The 17,812-nt window shown below is 63.6% G+C and overlaps 2 protein-coding genes across 5 annotated transcripts; both read right to left on the bottom strand.

Moving 5' to 3' along the window:
• Window positions 1-3,042: 3,042 nt before the first annotated feature.
• NT5DC4 (5'-nucleotidase domain containing 4) lies at window positions 3,043-7,995 on the bottom strand. 4 transcript variants are annotated; one of them, XM_082072699.1, is made up of 17 exons: window positions 6,929-7,023; window positions 6,503-6,576; window positions 6,311-6,428; window positions 6,139-6,234; window positions 5,956-6,047; window positions 5,807-5,864; window positions 5,614-5,707; window positions 5,447-5,500; window positions 5,290-5,373; window positions 5,133-5,174; window positions 4,970-5,062; window positions 4,809-4,875; window positions 4,571-4,741; window positions 4,395-4,446; window positions 4,255-4,315; window positions 3,984-4,160; window positions 3,043-3,847 (listed from the first exon to the last, which is right to left on the bottom strand). In XM_082072699.1, the coding sequence occupies exons 1-17, from the start codon at window positions 6,991-6,993 to the stop codon at window positions 3,617-3,619; spliced, it is 1,629 nt and encodes a 542-aa protein (XP_081928825.1). In that variant the 5' UTR covers window positions 6,994-7,023; the 3' UTR covers window positions 3,043-3,616. The 4 variants fall into 4 exon arrangements, with proteins under 4 accessions (XP_081928825.1, XP_081928824.1, XP_081928822.1 ...); XM_082072698.1 differs by lacking the exon at window positions 6,929-7,023 and adding an exon at window positions 7,952-7,995 and having other exon boundaries at window positions 3,043-4,160; XM_082072696.1 differs by having other exon boundaries at window positions 3,043-4,160.
• A 204-nt stretch (window positions 7,996-8,199) lies between these two features.
• On the bottom strand, window positions 8,200-16,873 carry SLC20A1 (solute carrier family 20 member 1). Its single transcript, XM_082072493.1, has 11 exons — window positions 16,746-16,873; window positions 16,097-16,582; window positions 15,867-16,007; window positions 15,696-15,781; window positions 14,278-14,374; window positions 12,816-12,935; window positions 11,235-11,486; window positions 10,407-10,956; window positions 10,141-10,326; window positions 9,184-9,268; window positions 8,200-8,851 (listed from the first exon to the last, which is right to left on the bottom strand). Exons 2-11 carry the CDS (start codon window positions 16,410-16,412, stop codon window positions 8,690-8,692), a joined length of 1,995 nt encoding a protein of 664 aa, XP_081928619.1. The 5' UTR covers window positions 16,413-16,582; window positions 16,746-16,873; the 3' UTR covers window positions 8,200-8,689.
• Window positions 16,874-17,812: the final 939 nt, after the last annotated feature.

Here is a 17,812-nt window from a genome sequence, read left to right as displayed (position 1 = left end):
CCGCCGTGAGACTCCCCAAAATCTCATTGCTCCTTTGTCATTCCCCGCCACCAGCGCACAGAGCTGCAGATGACGCTTTGGCTGTCCTGAACGTGGCTTTATTACAGAGGTGACAAGTGAGCAGCAGCAGCACCAGCCCCAGGCTGATCACTCGTGGCGTTGCCGCCAGTCGCCGCAGCGGGGGCTGCACAGACGAGATGCAGCCACAGGAACAACTGTTTTGGCTCCCCCAGCACCCCCGTCTCTCCAGCAGATAAAACACGGGGGTTCAAGCCCTCGCCTGGGGGACGTGTGCCACCCTCACCATGAAGAAGTTTCTTCTCAAATTTAAGTGGAACCTCCTGTGTTCCAGTTTGCACCCATTACCCCTTGTCCTGTGACTGGTTGTCACCAAGAAGAGCCTGGCTCCATCCTCATGGCACTCACCCTTTATATATTTATAAACATTAATAAGGTCCCCCCTCAGTCTCCTCTTGTCCAGCTCCAGAGCCCCAGCTCCCTCAGCCTTTCCTCACCCGGGAGATGCTCCACTCCCTCCAGCATCTTTGTTGCCCTGCGCTGGACTCTCTGCAGCAGTTCCCTGTCCTGCTGGAACTGACTCGCTCCTGACCCGCCATCTCTCAGCCTGTCGGGTCTCAGAGGGCCCTCCTCCCGCAGAGGGTGGTTCTGAGCACTCCCCCTGTGCCGTGCCCGCCCTTCCCGGGTGGGGGCGGGTGTGTGCCCGGTGTGTGCGGCACCAAGAGCTCCCTGTGCCCTCCGAAGGGCAGAGATCTGACAGGGCCCACGGGGTGGCGCGGCCCGCGGGCGGCGTTGCCATGGAGACGCGTCCTTCCGGCCCGGCGCGGGGAGGACTACAGCTCCCAGCATGCCGCAGGCTCTGCGCATGCGCACTGGGGCGGGCGGGGCGCGCGTTGAGCCGCCTCTGCGGCCCCGCAGCGCCCCCTGCCGGCTCGGGGTGGGCGCTGTGCGAACGGCGGCGCCGTCACTAGAGGGACCCGGGGCTCTGCGGTGACACCGAACCGCACCTGCAGTGTGCGGGGTGTGCCTGGGGCGGGGCTGGGGCTGCAGCCACGGCCAACAGGGAGTGTGTCCCTGCCTTGTAGCGCCCCATCACAGCATCCTCACAGCTCAGCTGAGGAGGGGTGGTCTGGACAATAGAGCAGTGAGGGGGGTTGCGAACTGGCTTAAGGAGAGAAGCCAGAGAGTGGTGTCAATGGGCAGAGTCCAGTTGAGGCCAGTATCCAGTGCAGTGCCTCAGGGGCAGTGCTGGGACCAATATTATTCAATATATTCATTAACGATTTAGACGAGGGAATAGAGTGACTGTCAGCAAGTTTGCCGGTGACACCAAACTGGAGGAGTGGTGACACTGGAGGCTGTGCTGCCATCAGAGACCTGGACAGGCTGGAGAGCTGGGCAGGAAAAATGTAATGAAATAGAACAAGGGCAAGTGTAGAGTCCTGCATCCGGGCAGGAACAACCCCAGGGTCCAGTATAGGTTGGGAAATTACATATTAGAGAGCAGCGTAGGGGAAAGGGAGCTGGGGGTCCTGGGGACAGCAGGGTGACCATGAGCCAGCACTGGGCCCTTGTGGCCAGGAAGCCAATGGGACCTGGGGTGGGTTAGAAGGGGGTGGTCAGTAGGTCAGAGAGGTTCTCCTGCCCCTCTGCTCTGCCCTGGGGAGACCACACCTGGAATCTTGTGTCCAGTTGTGGCCCCTCAGTTCCAGCAGGACAGGGAACTGCTGCAGAGAGTCCAGCGCAGGGCAACAAAGATGCTGGAGGGAGTGGAGCATCTCCCGGGTGAGGAAAGGCTGAGGGAGCTGGGGCTCTGGAGCTGGACAAGAGGAGACTGAGGGGGGACCTTATTAATGTTTATAAATATATAAAGGGTGAGTGCCATGAGGATGGAGCCAGGCTCTTCTCGGTGGCAACCAATGATAGGACAAGGGGTAATGGGATCAAGCTGGAACACAAGAGGTTCCACTTAAATTTGAGAAGAACCTTCTTCATGGTGAGGGTGGCAGAGCCTGGCCCAGGCTGCCCAGGGGGTTGTGGAGTCTCCTTCTGTGCAGACATTCCAACCCGCCTGGACACCTTCCTGTGTAACCTCATCTGGGTGTTCCTGCTCCATGGGGGGATTGCACTGGATGAGCTTTTGAGGTCCCTTCCAATCCCTGACATACTGTGATACTGTGATCCTGTGATACCATAAAACTGTAGAATCACAGAATCATTTGGGGTGGAAGAGACACTCATGGAGTCCACCCATAACCCACCCCCGGCACTGCCCCATGTCCTGAGAACCTCATGTCCGTCTGTCCAGCCCTCCAGGGATGGTGACTCCCCCACTGCCCTGGGCAGCCTGTTCCAATGCCCCACAGCCCTTTGGGGAAGAAATTGTTCCCACATCCAACCTCAACCTCCCCTGGGCAACTTGAGGCCGTTTCCTCTGCTCCCGTTGCCCGTGCGGCCGAGGCCGATGGTACCTGGGGGCGCGAGGACAAGTGTGAGCAGCAGGTCGGGGGGTTCGTGTTCCCCCTCTGCTCTGCCCGTGAGGCCACAGCTGCAGAACTGGGTCCAGCGCTGGGCTCCCCAGCTCAAGAAGGACAAAGAATGACTGGAAACAGTCCCATGGGGACACAAAGGTGCCGCGGGGTCTGGAGCATCAGGAAAGGCTGAGAGTGCTGGGGCTGCCCAGCGTGGAGAAGCGGAGGCTGGGAGGGGGTGTATTGATGTTGTAAATATCTCAAGAGGACGGACCAGACTCTTTTCAGCAACGGGACGAGGGGCAACGGGCACAGACTGAAACACAGGAGGATCCACCTCAATATGAGGAGAAACTTCTTCCCTCTGCGGCGCCAGAGCCCTGGGACAGGCTGCCCAGAGAGGGTCAGAGTCCACGTCTCCAACATTCAAAACCCACCTGAGATCCTGCGCGACCCGCTCTGGTGACCCAGTTGTGGCTGGGTGATCTCCAGACGTCCCTTCCAACCCCAGCCACCCCAGGATCCTGTGATTTCCACCACCAGCGCTTGGCTCAGCATCTTTATTGAGAGCCCTCCACGCCGGACACGTCTCCGAGCAGGAGCTCCATGTCCTGGCTCCGCTCTGGGCACGGCGGCAGCCCCGGTCCCCTCCTCCTGGGGGCTGGCAGAGCCAGGGGGTCTCGGGGTGGCCCAGGGGCTTGCGCTTGTACCCGGATTTGGGAATTGCCCTTTGCCTCCCAGGCTCGGGGACGAAGCAGTTTTCCTTTAAAAATAGCTGATTTTACATCTCCGCGGTGCCAGGAGTTGAGTATCTTTCATAAATAGAAAATGGAGGCAGGTAAAAGGGATTTTTGGGGAGCAGTGGCTGCCCCCAGAGCTCGGATGTGGTTGGGGCAGGAGCTGCTGGGACCACCGGCCGGTCAAACTGGGCTCCCAGCATCACCATGGGGGGTCATGAGTGAAACTGGGGGCGCTGACCAGACCAGAGATCTGGGGGGACCCTTCTGCTGGCACCGCATGGGGAGACGTGTGACGCAGCCAGGGCCACCAGCCATCCTGCGGCCACTGGAGGTGGTGGCAGTGCCACCCAGGGGCCACCGAACGCCCTTGTTGGCGCTGGGGTGGGCTCAGGCTTCTCCATCATCCTCGTCCTCCCCGTTGGAGTCCTCCCCAGCAACCTGAGATAGAGATGGGGGGCTCAGTGGGCACGGGACCCCCCGGCATCGTGGTGCTGGGAACCCTCTGTCCCCTGTCACCTGCTGGCCGGGGTGGCCGTGCTGGGCCAGCCAGGGCGCCAGGGCCGTGCCCCCCTCCCCGGCGTCCGGGCGGCTGTGCTCCACTGTCAGCTCGTGTGCCATCTGCGGGGGGACACGGCCGTGGCAGAGCGGGGACGGCACCCTTGGGTGCCCACCGAGCGCCTCCCTCCGCCGCCTCACGCAGGGAGGGAAACTGAGGCACGGCGGGCCAACAAGGGGGGGCCGGGAGCGGCGTTACCAGGACGGGGGATGCGCGGAAGAGGTAGCTGAAGGGGTAGTAGAGGAAGTTGAGGAAGGAGGCGGCGTAGAGGTCGGCGTAGCGCATCAGCTGGCTGGCGAACAGCGTCTGGCGCGAGCCGCAGCGGAACAGGCTGCCCATCTTCCCGTAGCACATGTCCATCTCGTGGGTGACCTTCTGCGGGCGCAGCGGGGACGCTCAGGACACCCCATGTCCCCCCTCCCCACGGCGGGGATGTGGGGGGGCCGAGCTTTGCGTCCCCGAGCGTCACCTGGATCTGACGTTTGATGGAGCTGATGTCCGGGCGCTCGCTGCTGCCGCTGTCCAAGTGCCTGGAGAGGGGGGGACACAGCCGGGGGTCACCTGGAGGGTCCCCCATTGGCGTCTGTAGCCCCCACCAGTGCCACTTACTGGTACAGCTCCGCCAATAAGAGGTCCAGGCTGCGCAGCTCTTCAAACAGCTCTGCAAGGACACGGGGTGTCAGGGCACGTCCCACGGTCACAGAGGGGGACAGGAGGCTCCGGGACACCCCCAGCTGGGCTGGGCCACGTCCCCATCCAGCAGGGTCCCCGTCACCGCTGCTCACCGCTCTTCTCCGTCCAGACCTGCAGCTCGCGCGCCAGCTCGGGCACCACCAGGAAGGTTCTCCAGCCCTGCCGCTTCTTGGACTTGAGGATGTCCCCGAAGATGTGGTCCCCCATGTACAGGATGTCTTTGCCCTTCACGCCCAGCAGGTCACACACCACGTCCGAGGAGCCTGTGACATCCAGACGTCAGGGGCACCGTGGGGACGGGGACACATCCCCCCCACGCCAGACGCTCACCCCCGGAGTAGACGGCGCAGTGCTGGAGCGGCCCCGTGTACGTCCCGATGCGCAGCTTCCCCGTGTCCTGCGGGACAAAAGGACCCCGGGGACAGTGGCTACTGTCACCTGTGCCCACCCAACGGCAAATCCACCCCCCGCAGTGCCGGGGGGGTCCCCACCGTGTTGACTTGGCGCAGGACGGTGCCCTCGGCGAAGAAGAGCGGCTTGCGGGTGTCCACCACGATGAGGTCGAAGTAGGATCGCCAGGGCCGCTGCGGGTGGGGGGGGGTCAGCGAGGGGGTGCCCGTGGCACCCTGCCCCCCCCAGCGGGGTCGCACCCACCTTGTCCCCGTCGCCAAAGTCAAACAGGTAGGACATGATGGCCTGCGGGGACGCGCGGTGTCACTGCCGCTGTCCCCAGGGAGGGCAGAGCCCCCGCCTGCCCGGTTGAACCCAGGGCTGGGGGGGGACAGACACAGACACAGCCCCCCCCACTCACATCGGTGTAGTTGTAGTCGCTGTTGGTGGCCAGAAAGACCTTCCCCACCTCCTTCATGCGGCTCAGCAGCAGCGGCACGCGGGGCTGGTGGGGGGCACATCAGCATGGGGGGGCTCGGGGGGGCCGCGGGGGGGCCGGGGGGTCTGCGCACACTCACGTCCTTCACCACGTATTTCTCCAGGTTCTCCAGCGTCTTCTCCTTCAAGCAGCCCTGCGGGAGGGATGGACGGGCCGGCTGGGCTGGGGGGGCATCCCCAGCACCCTCAGCATCACCCCCCCCAGAAGAACAGCCCACGTGGGCTGGGGGGGCCCCACGGCACCCACCGAGAGGTGCACGCTGTCCATGGCCTCGCGCACGTCCTGGAACATGCTGCGGAAGGACATGAAGAGGTTCCCGTGCTTGTAGCCGGTGTCGCAGCTGCAGCGGTGGGGAAAAATTGGGGGGGGGGGGTGAAGGGGGTGAAGACCCCCCAAACCCCAAATCCATCAGGTTCAACCCCCCCCATCTCCATCTTACTTGATGTATCGGGAGCAGTTGGTGAAGAAGTCCACGAGGCAGGCGTAGAGGTAGGCTTCTGCGGGGGGGGCAGTGGGGACATGGGGACAGAACCCCCCAATGGGGTGGGGGGGGGATGGAGGGGACAGGGGGGGTGGAATTTTACTCACCTGTGAGGTTGAAGAGGGTGTTGAGGATGTGGAAGCGTTTCATGTCATCCCGCTGGATGAACTTGTTGGGGTAATAATGGAGGATTTCAGCCCTGGGGAGGGAACGATGGAGCCGCAGCGCACGCTGAGGGTGTGTCCCCCCCCACGCTGGGTGTCTGGGGTTGGGGGGGTCCCCGAACTCACCCCTTGAGGAAGCGGAAGCCGTGGGCGCAGACCAGCAGGTTCCCGTGAGAATCCACCTTCAGCAGGTTCCCAAACAGGGCGTCGAACACCAACCCCCTGCGCCCCACAGCCCGTCAGCGGGGGGTCCCACACACACCCCTGTAACCCCCCCCGAAAAAAGAACCCAACTCACCGGGTGGGGAAGGTGGGGTCGTACTTGTAGGCGAGGATCTCGTGGGGGTACCCGATGGCCACCAGGTGCTCCAGCAGCAGAGCGAACGCCAGCTCCTCGTAATCGGGGGACTTGTACACTGGGGGGGGGAACAGGGCTTGGGGGGGTCCCACCACCCCCACCCTGCCTCAGTTTCCCCCCAACGAAACGCACTGGCCAGGGTGTAGTCCATGTCGAAGCCGAAGCATTTGATCTTCTCCAGCGCCAGGCTCCGGTTGACGAAAATCCTGGGGGTGATCGGGGTGGGGGGGATGTGAGCTGGGGGGGTCTCGGGCACACAGGAGGGGTTGGGGACTGTCCCCCTGTCCCCTGGCTCGGGGGCGCTGCGCACCCGCCCTGGCCCAGGGGCCCCACAGCGAGTTATTGGAGCAGAAAAATGGGCTTTTGAGTTGGAAATGGAGCGGGGGGGCGGCGGGGGGGGTGCTCAACACCCTGGGGGGGGCATGTCCACGGGGGGCATGTCCACGGGGGGCGTTCTCAGGGCCCCTCACCCCCCGAGTGTCCCCGCACGGGGTCCCTCCCAGGTCCTGGCCCCCCCGGGTTCCCCCCACCTGCCCCCCCCGGCCCCCCCGGCCCCACCGGTGCTGACAGTCCCTGCGCAGCCCCCGCGGGTCCCCCGGGCCCCGCTCCCCCTCGCTGCCCATCGCTGGCGCCTCCGGCCGCCGCCTCCGGCCGCCGCTTTAACGGGGCCCCACGGGACCGCCCCCCCCGCACCGCACCGGCCCGGCCCCCCCGGGGCCCAACAGCCGCCACGGGGCGCCCGGCCTGGGGATCCCCAAAATAAGGCGGTGGTTCCCCCCCTCCAAAATGGGGCAACACCCCCCCCAAGGTGCACTTCAACACGGGGCGATTTCCCCCCCGAATGAGACAAAAGCCCCCCCCTCCAAGGTGAGTCACCCCCGTGCACCCCCAAATGGGGCGATTTCCCCCCAAATGAGACAACACCCCCCAAGGTGCACCCCCCTACGGGGCAGCGCGCCTCCATAGACCCCCGCAAATGGGGCGGTGCACCCCCCTAAAGGGGCTCCCTCCCTCCCTGGGCTGTTCCCCCCCCGGGGCAGTGGCCCTGGGCCCCACCCCCGCGGTGCCCGCACCCCCCAAATGGGGCCGTGCCCCCCCCGGACGCGCCTCCCACGGCCCCGGCCCCGCCAGCAGCACCCCCGCCCCCCCCCGGCCCGGAGCCCCGGGGCCACTGTTTGCCCAGCGGGGCCACTGGCAGCGCCCGGGGGCGAATCATTAACCGGGGTCAAGGACCAGCCCCGACCCCCCGGTGAGCGGCGGGGGGGGGTCAGCACCAGGGGACACCCCAGCAGAGGGACGGGGACAGGAGGGGGCACCCACAGCCCGCGGGACGCCCGGTGGGAAATGTCCCCATCCCACAGTGTCACATCCCGAACCCCACGCGTCCCCATCCCCGTGGGTCATACCCCCCACAGTGTCACCAGGGCCACCCCATGTCCCAGGGGACGTGTCCCCATCCCTGTCCCCCCAGCCAGGGCTCAGCACTCATGAAGCCGCAGGTGTCCCCCCCACCCTGGCCCGGCGCCAGGTCCCGCTGCAATCGCCCGTGGCTCTTGCGCCACCCCCAGTGCCACCACTGACGTGTCCGGCCTTGACCAGAGCCAGCCCCCCGGGACAGGAGCATCACTGAGCCAGCCTGGGGACACCGAGGGGACAGCGGGAGGGCCCAGGAGCTGCCCCCCACCCCCAGCTGTGGGGTGCTGATAACACCCCCATGCAGGGCTGGGGTGACACGTGGGGACACGTGGGGCTCTTATCAGCTGCCCCAGGCCCAGCTGCCACCCGGGGCATGTGACAAGGGACAGGGCCCCCCCACACACAGGCAGCACTGGCGTACGAAGGAAATCTTTATTATTATTGAGTCCGAGGTAGCAGCAGTGAGGGGGGGGGCGGGGGCTGCCCCCCAGAAACCCCCCCCCGGGATGGTTGGGCAGCGATGGAGGCAAAGCCGAACGCAGCACAGCCCGTGATGGGGGGAACACCCCACAGGCCCCCCCGAAGGGGCAAGGACCAGCCCCAGTCCTTACCCAAGGAGGAATCACTGCCGGGGGGGCTTAATTAAGTCGTTAAAAATAAGAGTGGCCACCCATAACTGCTAATCTACAGCTACAGCGCAGCAAGGGGGGCACCCCGGGGGGGCGGGCAGCGCCTCAGCGCTGTCCCCCCCCACTCTAGAAACTGAGCGCCAAGACGTTTATATTAAAATAAAAAGATACTTCAGTGACAACACTATGCAGAACTGAGGAAGCCCCAGAGATGCCGCAGCCCCGTCGCGCTGCGGGACGAGCCCCCGGCTCGGGGGGGGGGGCACCGGTGTCCTCACCCCCCCAGCACGGCGAACTTGAAGACGGCCATGATGGCGGCGCTGATGAGCCCCGAGATGGGCACGGTGACGAACCAGGCCATGAAGATGTTGCGGAAGAGGCGCCAGTCCACGGCCTTCCTGGAGCGCAGCCAGCCCACCGAGACCACCGAGCCCACCTGCGCGGGGGGGACACGGCTCAGCACCCCCCCGCGGGGGCAACCAGCCCTCGGGACCCCAGGCACGGAGCCACCCGCTTGGAGCGGCTCCCATGGCCGCTTGGCAAAGCCCCCGGCTCCATCAAAGGGGGTTTGTTCTCCCAGTGTCCCCTCATCCAGGGCCACCCCCCCAGGCAGGTCACCCCGCATTGAGATGCAAATGGCAGAGCTGGGAGCAGAGGGACAGCCGCCCGGCTTCGGGGACCTCCCGCGCAGCTCAGCTTTGTTAGCGCCCGGATTTGCGGGCGGCCAAGCCTGCGCTGAGCCAGCGCCACCCCCGTCCCCAAATCTACCTTGCAGTGGGTGGTGCTGATGGGGAGCCCGACGTTGGAGGCGATCACCACTGTCAGCGCGGACGCCAGCTCGATGCTGAAGCCGCTGCAGAGACACAAAGTCTATGAGAACGCAGGCACTGGACCCCCCCGCACTGCCCAGTGTGCCAGCCCGGCCCAGCCTAAGCCAGACCTGGGATTGCTCCTCACTCAGCTCTCCAGCCCCCCAGGGTGACCCCCACACCCCAGCAAGGGATGCAGGGAGGTGTTATCACAGAATCGACGGGGTTGGAAAAGCCCTCAGAGATCATCCAGTCCAACCCTTGGTCCAACTCCAGTCCATTGACTAGATCATGGCACTAAGTGCCATGTCCAATCTCAGTTTAAAAACCTCCAGGGCCGGTGAGTCCAGCACCTCCCTGGGCAGCCATTCCAATCCTGACCACTCTCTCTGCACAGAATTTCTTTCTAATCTCCAGCCTCAATTTCCCCTGGCAGAGTTGAAGCCCATGGCCCCTTGTCCTATTGCTGATGCCTGGGAGAAGAGACCAATCCCCCCCTGGCTAGAACTGCCCTTCAGGTAGTTCTAGAGAGTGCTGAGCTCAGCTCTAAGCCTCCTCTTCTCCAGACTGAACAAGCCCAGCTCCCTCAGCCTCTCCCCATAGGGCTTGTGTTCCAATCCCTTCCCCAGTCTTGTTGCTCTTCTCTGGACCCGCTCCAGCACTTCAATCTCTTTCCTGAGCTGAGGGGCCCAGAACTGACCACAATACTCCAGGTGTGGCCTCCCCAATGCAGAGCCCAGGGGAAGGATCACTGCCCTTGTCCTGCTGACCACGCTGGTTTGGATACAGAAATGGGGCCACACACCCCCCAGCTCCATCACCCAAACAATAAAACCTCCAAGAGAACACAGAGCGCAGCTCCAGGAGCAGGATCCAGCTCTAGGACTGCCTAAACCCGCCCCAAGCCAGACCTTACCTGGACGGCGTGATGGGAGTCAGGTCCTTCCCCATGGTCTGGATGACCCTCCGTCCCCAGACCCACAAGCCGGTGCAAATCCCCACGCCTCCGTAGAGCAACAGCCAGATGGGAGTCGCCACCTTGGTGGCCACGTCACCCGTCTGGTAGACGAGGTAGAGGGCGACCAGGGGCCCGATGGCGTTGCTGGAAGGGAAAGGAGAGCTGGGCTGCAGGCTCGGGGCAAAGCGGCCCCCGAACCCCCCGATCCCGCCGCCCCAACGGACCTGACGTCGTTGCCGCCGTGAGCGAAGGAGCCGAAGCAGGCGGTGAGGATCTGCAGGAACTGGAAGAGCAGGGACACCTCGGCTTTGTCCTGGTCCTGCCACTCCTCCAGGGAGCCGCCGCTGCCCTTGCGGTCGCTGCCGCCCATCTCCACCCGCGCCGTGTTCAGGTCCACGTCGGCGGCCGGGTGGGCGTCCGCCACCGCGTTGCAGTAGCTGGTGTAACTGTCCATGCGGACCCTCTTCTTGGTGTCGGCCGCGGGCCAGCTCAGCTTGTCGGCCTCCTCGGCGTCCCGGGGGCGCAGGGAGTCCAGGGGCATGCCGCAGATGGCCATGGTGTAGGAGGTGTAGCTGTTGTTCCGCCGCAGGGGTTTGTCCCCAGAGTCCCCCATGCAGTCGCCCATCTTGGCCAAGTGCAGCTTGTGCAGCAGCTCCTTGTAGAGCCCGGAGTCCTTGTGCACCGTGTGGTACTGGTACTGCCCGCTGGAGCTCAGCTGGTGGCCCAGGGACTGGTTGAACTGGACCAGGTTGCCGTTGGGCAACCGCACAGCTCCTGCCAAGAGAGATGGTGGGGGGTTAGTACCTGGGATTGTGGGGGAGACACCCCAGCACCCCCGTATTGAAGAATCGGGGGGGTGGTTTGTGTTGAAGGGACCTTCCCAACCCCCCCAGTGCCACCATGACAGGGACATCGTCACCAGCTCAGGGTGCTCAGAGCCCGTCCAGCCTGGCCTGGGATGTCTCAGGGATGGTTCATCCCCCCCTCTCTGGGCACCTGGGCCAGGGTCCCACCACCCTCAGGGCCAACAATTTCATTATATCCAGCCTCACCGCTGTCAATGCTGGTTTCCTTCAGGTCAAGGCTGGGGACCGTCTCCTGCTCCGGGGTCTCCTCCAGCTCCCCCAGGTTGAAGGACACCGTCCTCTCCTCCACCGCCGCCCGCTGCTGGGGCACAACCGGCCCCGCGTCCCCAACGGGGCTCTTGGCGTCACCCAGGGCCGCCTTGGGCTCCTCGTGCTCCTCCTTGGGGCTGACGTTCTTCTCCATCAAGGGGCTTTCCGAAGGACTGCATTTGATTTCTCCTGCAGGGGGGGAGGCGGCTGCCATCAAACCCCTTCCCACCACCAGGAACAAGCCCACACCCCTCACCACTCACATTTATGGCAGCTAAATAAACATCTACAGCTTCTCCCCCTCCCAATCCTGAACTTTGGAAACTTGGGCAGTCGCACCTTGTCCCGGGCGCAGCGGCCAGACCGTCCCCAGCCAGCTCATCTCCTATTTTTAGAGCCCTCCGCCCACGCTGGGTGTGGCGAGCACCATTATGGGGCTTTTACACCCACTTTTCCTACAGCTCTTTGAGCCCATCCCCATTCCCTGTGGCCACGGGATGCTCAGAACCTGATTTTTTGGGGGGGGTTGTGACCCCTGAATTGATGCCCAGAGAGAGCAGCTCATCATCCAGCCCTCAGCGGGACTGGGCTCCTCTCCAGCCGCCACCGCCGGGTGACAAACGGTGACAAACCCAAACAGCAGCCACTTCCCACCTCCCCGGGGCCGGCGGTTTCCTGTCCCGCCGGCGCGGCCGAACCGGCGGCACCGAGCCCGTTACTCCCCCTCTACCGGGAAAAATCAATCATGTTTTTCTCTAGGTGAAAACATGAGGTCAGCGCCTTCAAAAGTCCCCTTGTCACCAACAGGTCCGCTGTGCCGCCCCCCCCGCGATGCTCCGCAGCAGGACCAGCTTGGCCAGTTAAACCCAAGCTCAAACAGCTGGAAGAACATCAAGGGCGGCCATAGGGCTGTTAGTCACACCCCAGTTCCACCAGCCCCACAAGGACGCCGCTCATCCCTTCATCTCCAACATCCTCAAGCGCCCCGGACTGCACCCAAAATTGAGATGCGAGACCACACACGAGCCGCCTGCATTTCGGGAGGCAGAACTCCGGGCTGCTCTTTTGGATGCCTTTCAATAGCTTGTTTTTTTGGCTACAGGAACAGGATTTCATCAGCTCACTGAGCTTCCAGCTTGTGATCCGCATCTGCCGGGCCAAAGATTGATCAGCAGGTACACGGAGGATTAAAGGTTACGCCGGTTAACAGGCGCGGTGTCTCTTTTCCTCTATTAAAAACAGGCTGAGGAGTATTAAGTGTTGCTTGTTGCCCTGTGTGGCTTAAGGAGAGATCACCCTGAGAAATCCACTGCACAACGGCTACTCCAAGGGGGTTATTGGGGGGTGTTTTAGGTCCCTTTCCCACCCAGTGACTCAGGGTTTGCAGAGCGGCTTAAGCAATAACTGGCGCTGCGGATCCCTGCTAATCACAGCCCTGCGGCTAACGAGCTCCCCGCCGGGAAGAAAAGGGGTCGGTTAGTTCCCCGAAGGGTTGGGAGGGTGACACGAGTGACTTACGTTCGATCTTCTTCTTCATCCGCGGACACACAAAGAACCAGACGACAAGAGCACAGACAACAGCGCTCGCCGCCGAAATGAGGAGGATACCCCACAGAGGAAGTTTGTCAAAGCCCAGCACTAGGAAATAAAACAACGGATCTTTGAAAACCCTCCGGGTAAGAAAACCCTCCTTGACGTACGACTTTTGCTTCTCCGGGCATGGGATCCCATCACCTGAGCTACCGACACCGCTACGCACAGAAGCCCCCCCGGTTATAATTATCCCCATCAAAAGCTAATCAGCCCCCCAGGGACTGGAACGTGCCCTGAGCGGGGACCAGAGGCTCCTCACTGCTGCAATGTCAAAGAAAAAAGAATTAAATAGAAAATAAGGCAAGGCACCCAGCACGGCTGCAGCAGCCACAGTGCCATCCCCGTGTCCCGCTCGGGGGGACAGGCAGGACCGGGGTGCTCTTGTGATCATTCTCCTGCTCCGCGGGTCCCTCTGGCTCAGGTTTCAAGGCGCCCGAGCTGTTCCGTGACCCGTTTCCAGGGATTCTCACACGCAGCGAGACTTTTGGCGTTAAAGCCGCCGCTCGCGGGATCAGGTGCTTGTGACTCCTGTGACCGCTCAGCTCCTGCAGGCAGCTCCTAATGCACCACCGCACACGTATCTCGCTCGTTCTTTAAGCCAAACCTGCCTGGCTCAAGGTGCCAAACCTGCCTGGCTCAAGGTGCCAAACCTGCCCTCCAGCACCAGCCCCACCGCAGCCAAAAACTCATGGTAACACCCACCCGCTTTGCGGGGTGAAGCGATAACGTGATTTTTGGAGCAGCCTCACCGCTGCTTCGCCCCCCCCAGCGGGCTGGGAAGCCGAGGGGAAGCCGACATCCCTCCCCCAAAATGTTTTCCAGCCGCTGTTTACAGAGCGGAGCCCGCGGAGCCGACTCCTCCGCAACAGGAAAGCGGCGCTCAGACCGAAAAACAGTCACCCCGGGGTCATGGCAAAGCCACCGTCCCCCGTCCTGCCTCCGACAGCCAAACAACCGCTTCCATTTGGCTTTTCCAACACAAACTCCTCTTCGCGGCAGGAGGTGCCAGCTCTTTTTTGCCAGGGATAATTAGTCTATTCTTAGGGAGGAGGTGACTCAGGAGGCACAAGCTCCGTCCCTGCTCCCAGCGCCTCTCCGGGGGTACCTGAGCTCTAGCACAGATAAGGGGATGGCACGTTACGCGCCAGGTCCTGCGGAGTCTAAGGAGAAAGGTCTGGAGGGGTTTAGTTTGAGCAGGTCTCTTTGGTTGGGCAACTATAGCCCAGAACTCAGCGCACGCTAGCCTGCCGCCTTCCGAAACCGGCACAGGCCAGCCGCCTTCTAGGAGATTTCAGCCCTGTAAAGCAAAAAAGGGGTAAATCGTGCATTTAATGGAGGTTTTGGAAAGAATGTTCAAATTAAGGTCGAAGTATTGAGGCGTACTCACGGGGCGCGCCGGTGTACATGATGGAGAAGAGGTTGATGCCCACGGTGCAGGCGTAGAAGACGGGCAGAGCTCGCAGGCCGTTGGGAACGGGATCCGCCTGCAAGACACGGGTGGGCGCTGCGGGAAACCGGAGCTTGGGAGCCAAATGGCCCCTTCCCAAAACGGGGTTTGTGCCCCCGGTTGCCGACAGCGGCTCCGGCGCCGCCAACGGAGCTCCACCGGCTTTCAGACTCACCCATGGGGGCGGCGGAGGAGCCACCACCGTGAGCCACCCCAGGGTGGTTTGGGGGGCAGAGAAGAGGCAGAACATCCCACAGACGCCCCCAGGGCAGCACCAGCTGCGCGTCCCCCCATCCATGGGGTCCAAGCCACATCCCGCCCCGCACGTGTTTTGCAGCTCCCCATGCGCTTTCAAAACAAACCCACTTGTCAGAGAAAGCTTTTTACCTCTTTACAGTTGACTCGGACAAAATTAAAGAGCCTCGTTACTCCCAAAGCAGCTTATTTGACCACGTCCCTGCCCTCGGCGAGCAGCAGGAGCACTTAATCTCCGCCGCTGCCCGGCAATGGGTACAAACACCGAGCAGGGGGGAGCAACCGGGCTGCTCGGCGCTGGAGCGGAGCGTGACGGGGCCGGTTGCACAAGGTTACCCTGACAGCGGCGACGCCGAATTGTTTTAAAGGGCTGCTCGGTAGAAACCGGCAGCGATAAGATCTTAATGTCTCTTGGAGCAGGAATAGTTAGAGCTACGAGCTGAAATAATCTGAGTTAACCTCAAACGGGCAGAAGATGCCGGGTTGCTCTGCACAGCTGCTCTGCGCCCCAGGGTCACCGTCACCTCCGATGGACACGTTTTAAAGCTGCCACCTCCATTTCGAGCACCTTCGGGTGCCCCATCCCTCGTCCTGGGCTTTCAGACAGCCCCCAACAGTGGGTGCGCATCCCCAAAGGCAGCCTGAGCACCCCTTGGTTTCTCTGGGGCTGCAGATGGGAGGAAAATGTGCAGCTTCCACAGCACCAGGGACAATTCTGGCCCCCTTGGCTTCAAAAAACCACCCTGTGGTTGCTGGGTCATCACCCTGACATGCAGATGACACAAGGGGAGGTCCAGGCTTGCAGCAGAAGCTTGGAAAAGCCCCACTGTTATCAATTCTGGGCTGTTTCACTACTCGGAAGCTGCAGCTGTTTCTGCTGAGGGCAGGCAGGACACAGCTGGCCCAGATGTTTTGCAGGAGGTGAACAAAGCCTCCTCACCTCCCCGGCTCCGCTCTGCGGGGGTTTTTGTGCCTGTTTTCCATCCCTTCAGCTCCTGATGGAAGGATTGGTGTGCCTGGAGAAGCTGGGGTGCTCACCAGCCAAGCGACAGAGAACACCCGGGAGCCCCAGAGTGTCAGAAAACGGGGTGACCAGCGCTCACCTTATTGAGGATGAACCTCCGGACGAGGAAGAACAGGATCGCAGACATGATGCCCGAAAGGAGGGGCGAGATGAACCAGGACAACACTAGGAGAGAAGAGACGCGATGAGCACGGACGGAGAAACCCACGGGAAGGAGAAGCACCAGGGCGGTGACGCGAGCTGGACTCACCGATCTTCAGCAGCTCAGACCACTTGACGCCTTCTTGCCCTTGGGCCACCAGCGAAAAGCCGATGGTCGCCCCGACGATGCAGTGGGTACCAGAAATAGGGAGCTTCAAGAATGAAGCCACCAACTGCCACACAGCAGAGCCTGGGGGGTAAAAGAGAAGCCTGGTGAGAAAACCATCACCAGGACACCTTGAGCTGCCCCCCAAATGTTGACACCCCCCTGTTTCTCACCGAACATGGCGCTGATCGAACCGGCCATCAGCAGCTCCTGCGTGGAGTTGTACATCTCCACGTCGATCAGCCCCTTGCGGATGGTCTCGCTGACTTTGGCCCCCAGGAGGACGGAGCCCACGGTCTCGAAGACGCTGGCCAGGACGCAGGCCTGGCGCAGGGTCACCACCCCCGAGCCCACGGCCGTGCCGAACGAGTTGGCCACGTCGTTGGCGCCCACGGAGAAGGCCAGGACGAAGGCGATGATGAAGCCCAGGATGAGCATCCAGAGGAAGCCCGCCATGGCGACGGGGGGCACCGCGGGGGTCGGCTCCATGATGCTGGGGTTGGGGGGGGCGGGGCGTTAATAAATTAGGGATGAAGTTAATTAAATAAGGGACGGGGGGTGTCGCTATAGGGCACGGGGGGGCTGTGCCGTCCTAAAGCCCCGCCGGGGGCAGGGAGCGGGGGCCGCAAGTCGCGCCATGGCCTGGGCCGCTCTTCATCCTGCGGGAGAGACGGGGGAGGGGGGTCAGCGTGGGGGGGGGTAGTACCGGATAACGGCCCTTCCCGCGCGCCGGTAACGGTCGCTCCCGCGCGCGCCACCGCCGCCATGTGTCCGCCCCACCCCTGCACCCCTAGGCCGCCGCCGCCCAAGGGCACCGCTCACCGACAGGGCCGGGCCGCGCTGCGCTCGCCGGGAAAACCCGTCCCGTTCCGCCCCGCTCCACCCCGGGCCCGCTGCGCTCCCCGCCGCCTCCAACTGGCGCCGCCGCCCGCCGCCTCCCGCGCTTTAACACCGCCCGCCGCCCCACGTGACCGCCGCCCCGCCTGACGCGCGCCACCGCCCGCGGCGCCCATTGGCCCGCTCGCCGGCGGGGGGGGCGAGGCCGTGTCGCCATTGGGCAGCGCCGAGCACTGCGCCCCCCGGGCCCCGCCCCACCGGCTGCCGCGCCCCCGCGCGGGCAGCGCGCCCCGGCACCACGTGCGCGCTCGGAGGCGGCCCCGGCGGGACTGAGGGGACCGCGCGGGAGCGGCGGAGCGGCTGCGGCCCGGCCCGGCGCGGTGCGGCCCCGCTTACCTGCATCCAGTTCGGTTTGGCCCGGCCTGGCTCAGCTCATCTCAGCCCGGCTCAGCTCGGCCTGGTCCAGTTCAGCTTGGCCGGGCTTGGCTTGGCCCATTTCAGTTTGGCTTGGCCCAGCCCGGCTCGGCTCAGCCCAGGTTGGCTCAGCCCAGCCCAGTTTGACTCAGCCCACTTCAGCTCAGCCTGTCTTGGCTCAGATCTGTTCCACTCAGCCCATCATGGGTGTGGGCTTGGCCCTGGCACAGCCTGGCACAGCCTGGCACGGGTGTGGGCTCGGCTCTGGCACGGTCCAGCACAGCTTTCGTCCGTGTGGGTCTGGCTCAGGTCTGATACGGCACTGAGCTCAACCCCAGCACAGCACCGGCTCAGGGGACACGGAGCCGCAGAGCACCGGGCTGGCACCACGGTGCAGCCCAGGGCTGCTCCGGCTCTGGATCGGTGTCACACACGGGCCCTGTGCCGGCACCAGCGCCCAGCAGCAGCACCGGCCCCGGGGGCACCCGGCCCTGGGGGGGCACCCACCTCACCCCGGCACCAGGGCAACCCAAGTTTCTGCGGTTCTGGGGACTGAAACTGGTTGGAACCAGGACCACCCATGGCACCAGCACCCACAGCCGGGCGAGTGCGGTCTGGGGGGACCCTTTGGGGTCCCA

Source organism: Streptopelia decaocto (assembly GCF_964273445.1).
Source record: "Streptopelia decaocto genome assembly, chromosome: 25".
In the NCBI taxonomy this organism is placed as follows: domain Eukaryota; kingdom Metazoa; phylum Chordata; class Aves; order Columbiformes; family Columbidae; genus Streptopelia; species Streptopelia decaocto.
This window is presented reverse-complemented; position numbering and strand designations above follow the sequence as displayed.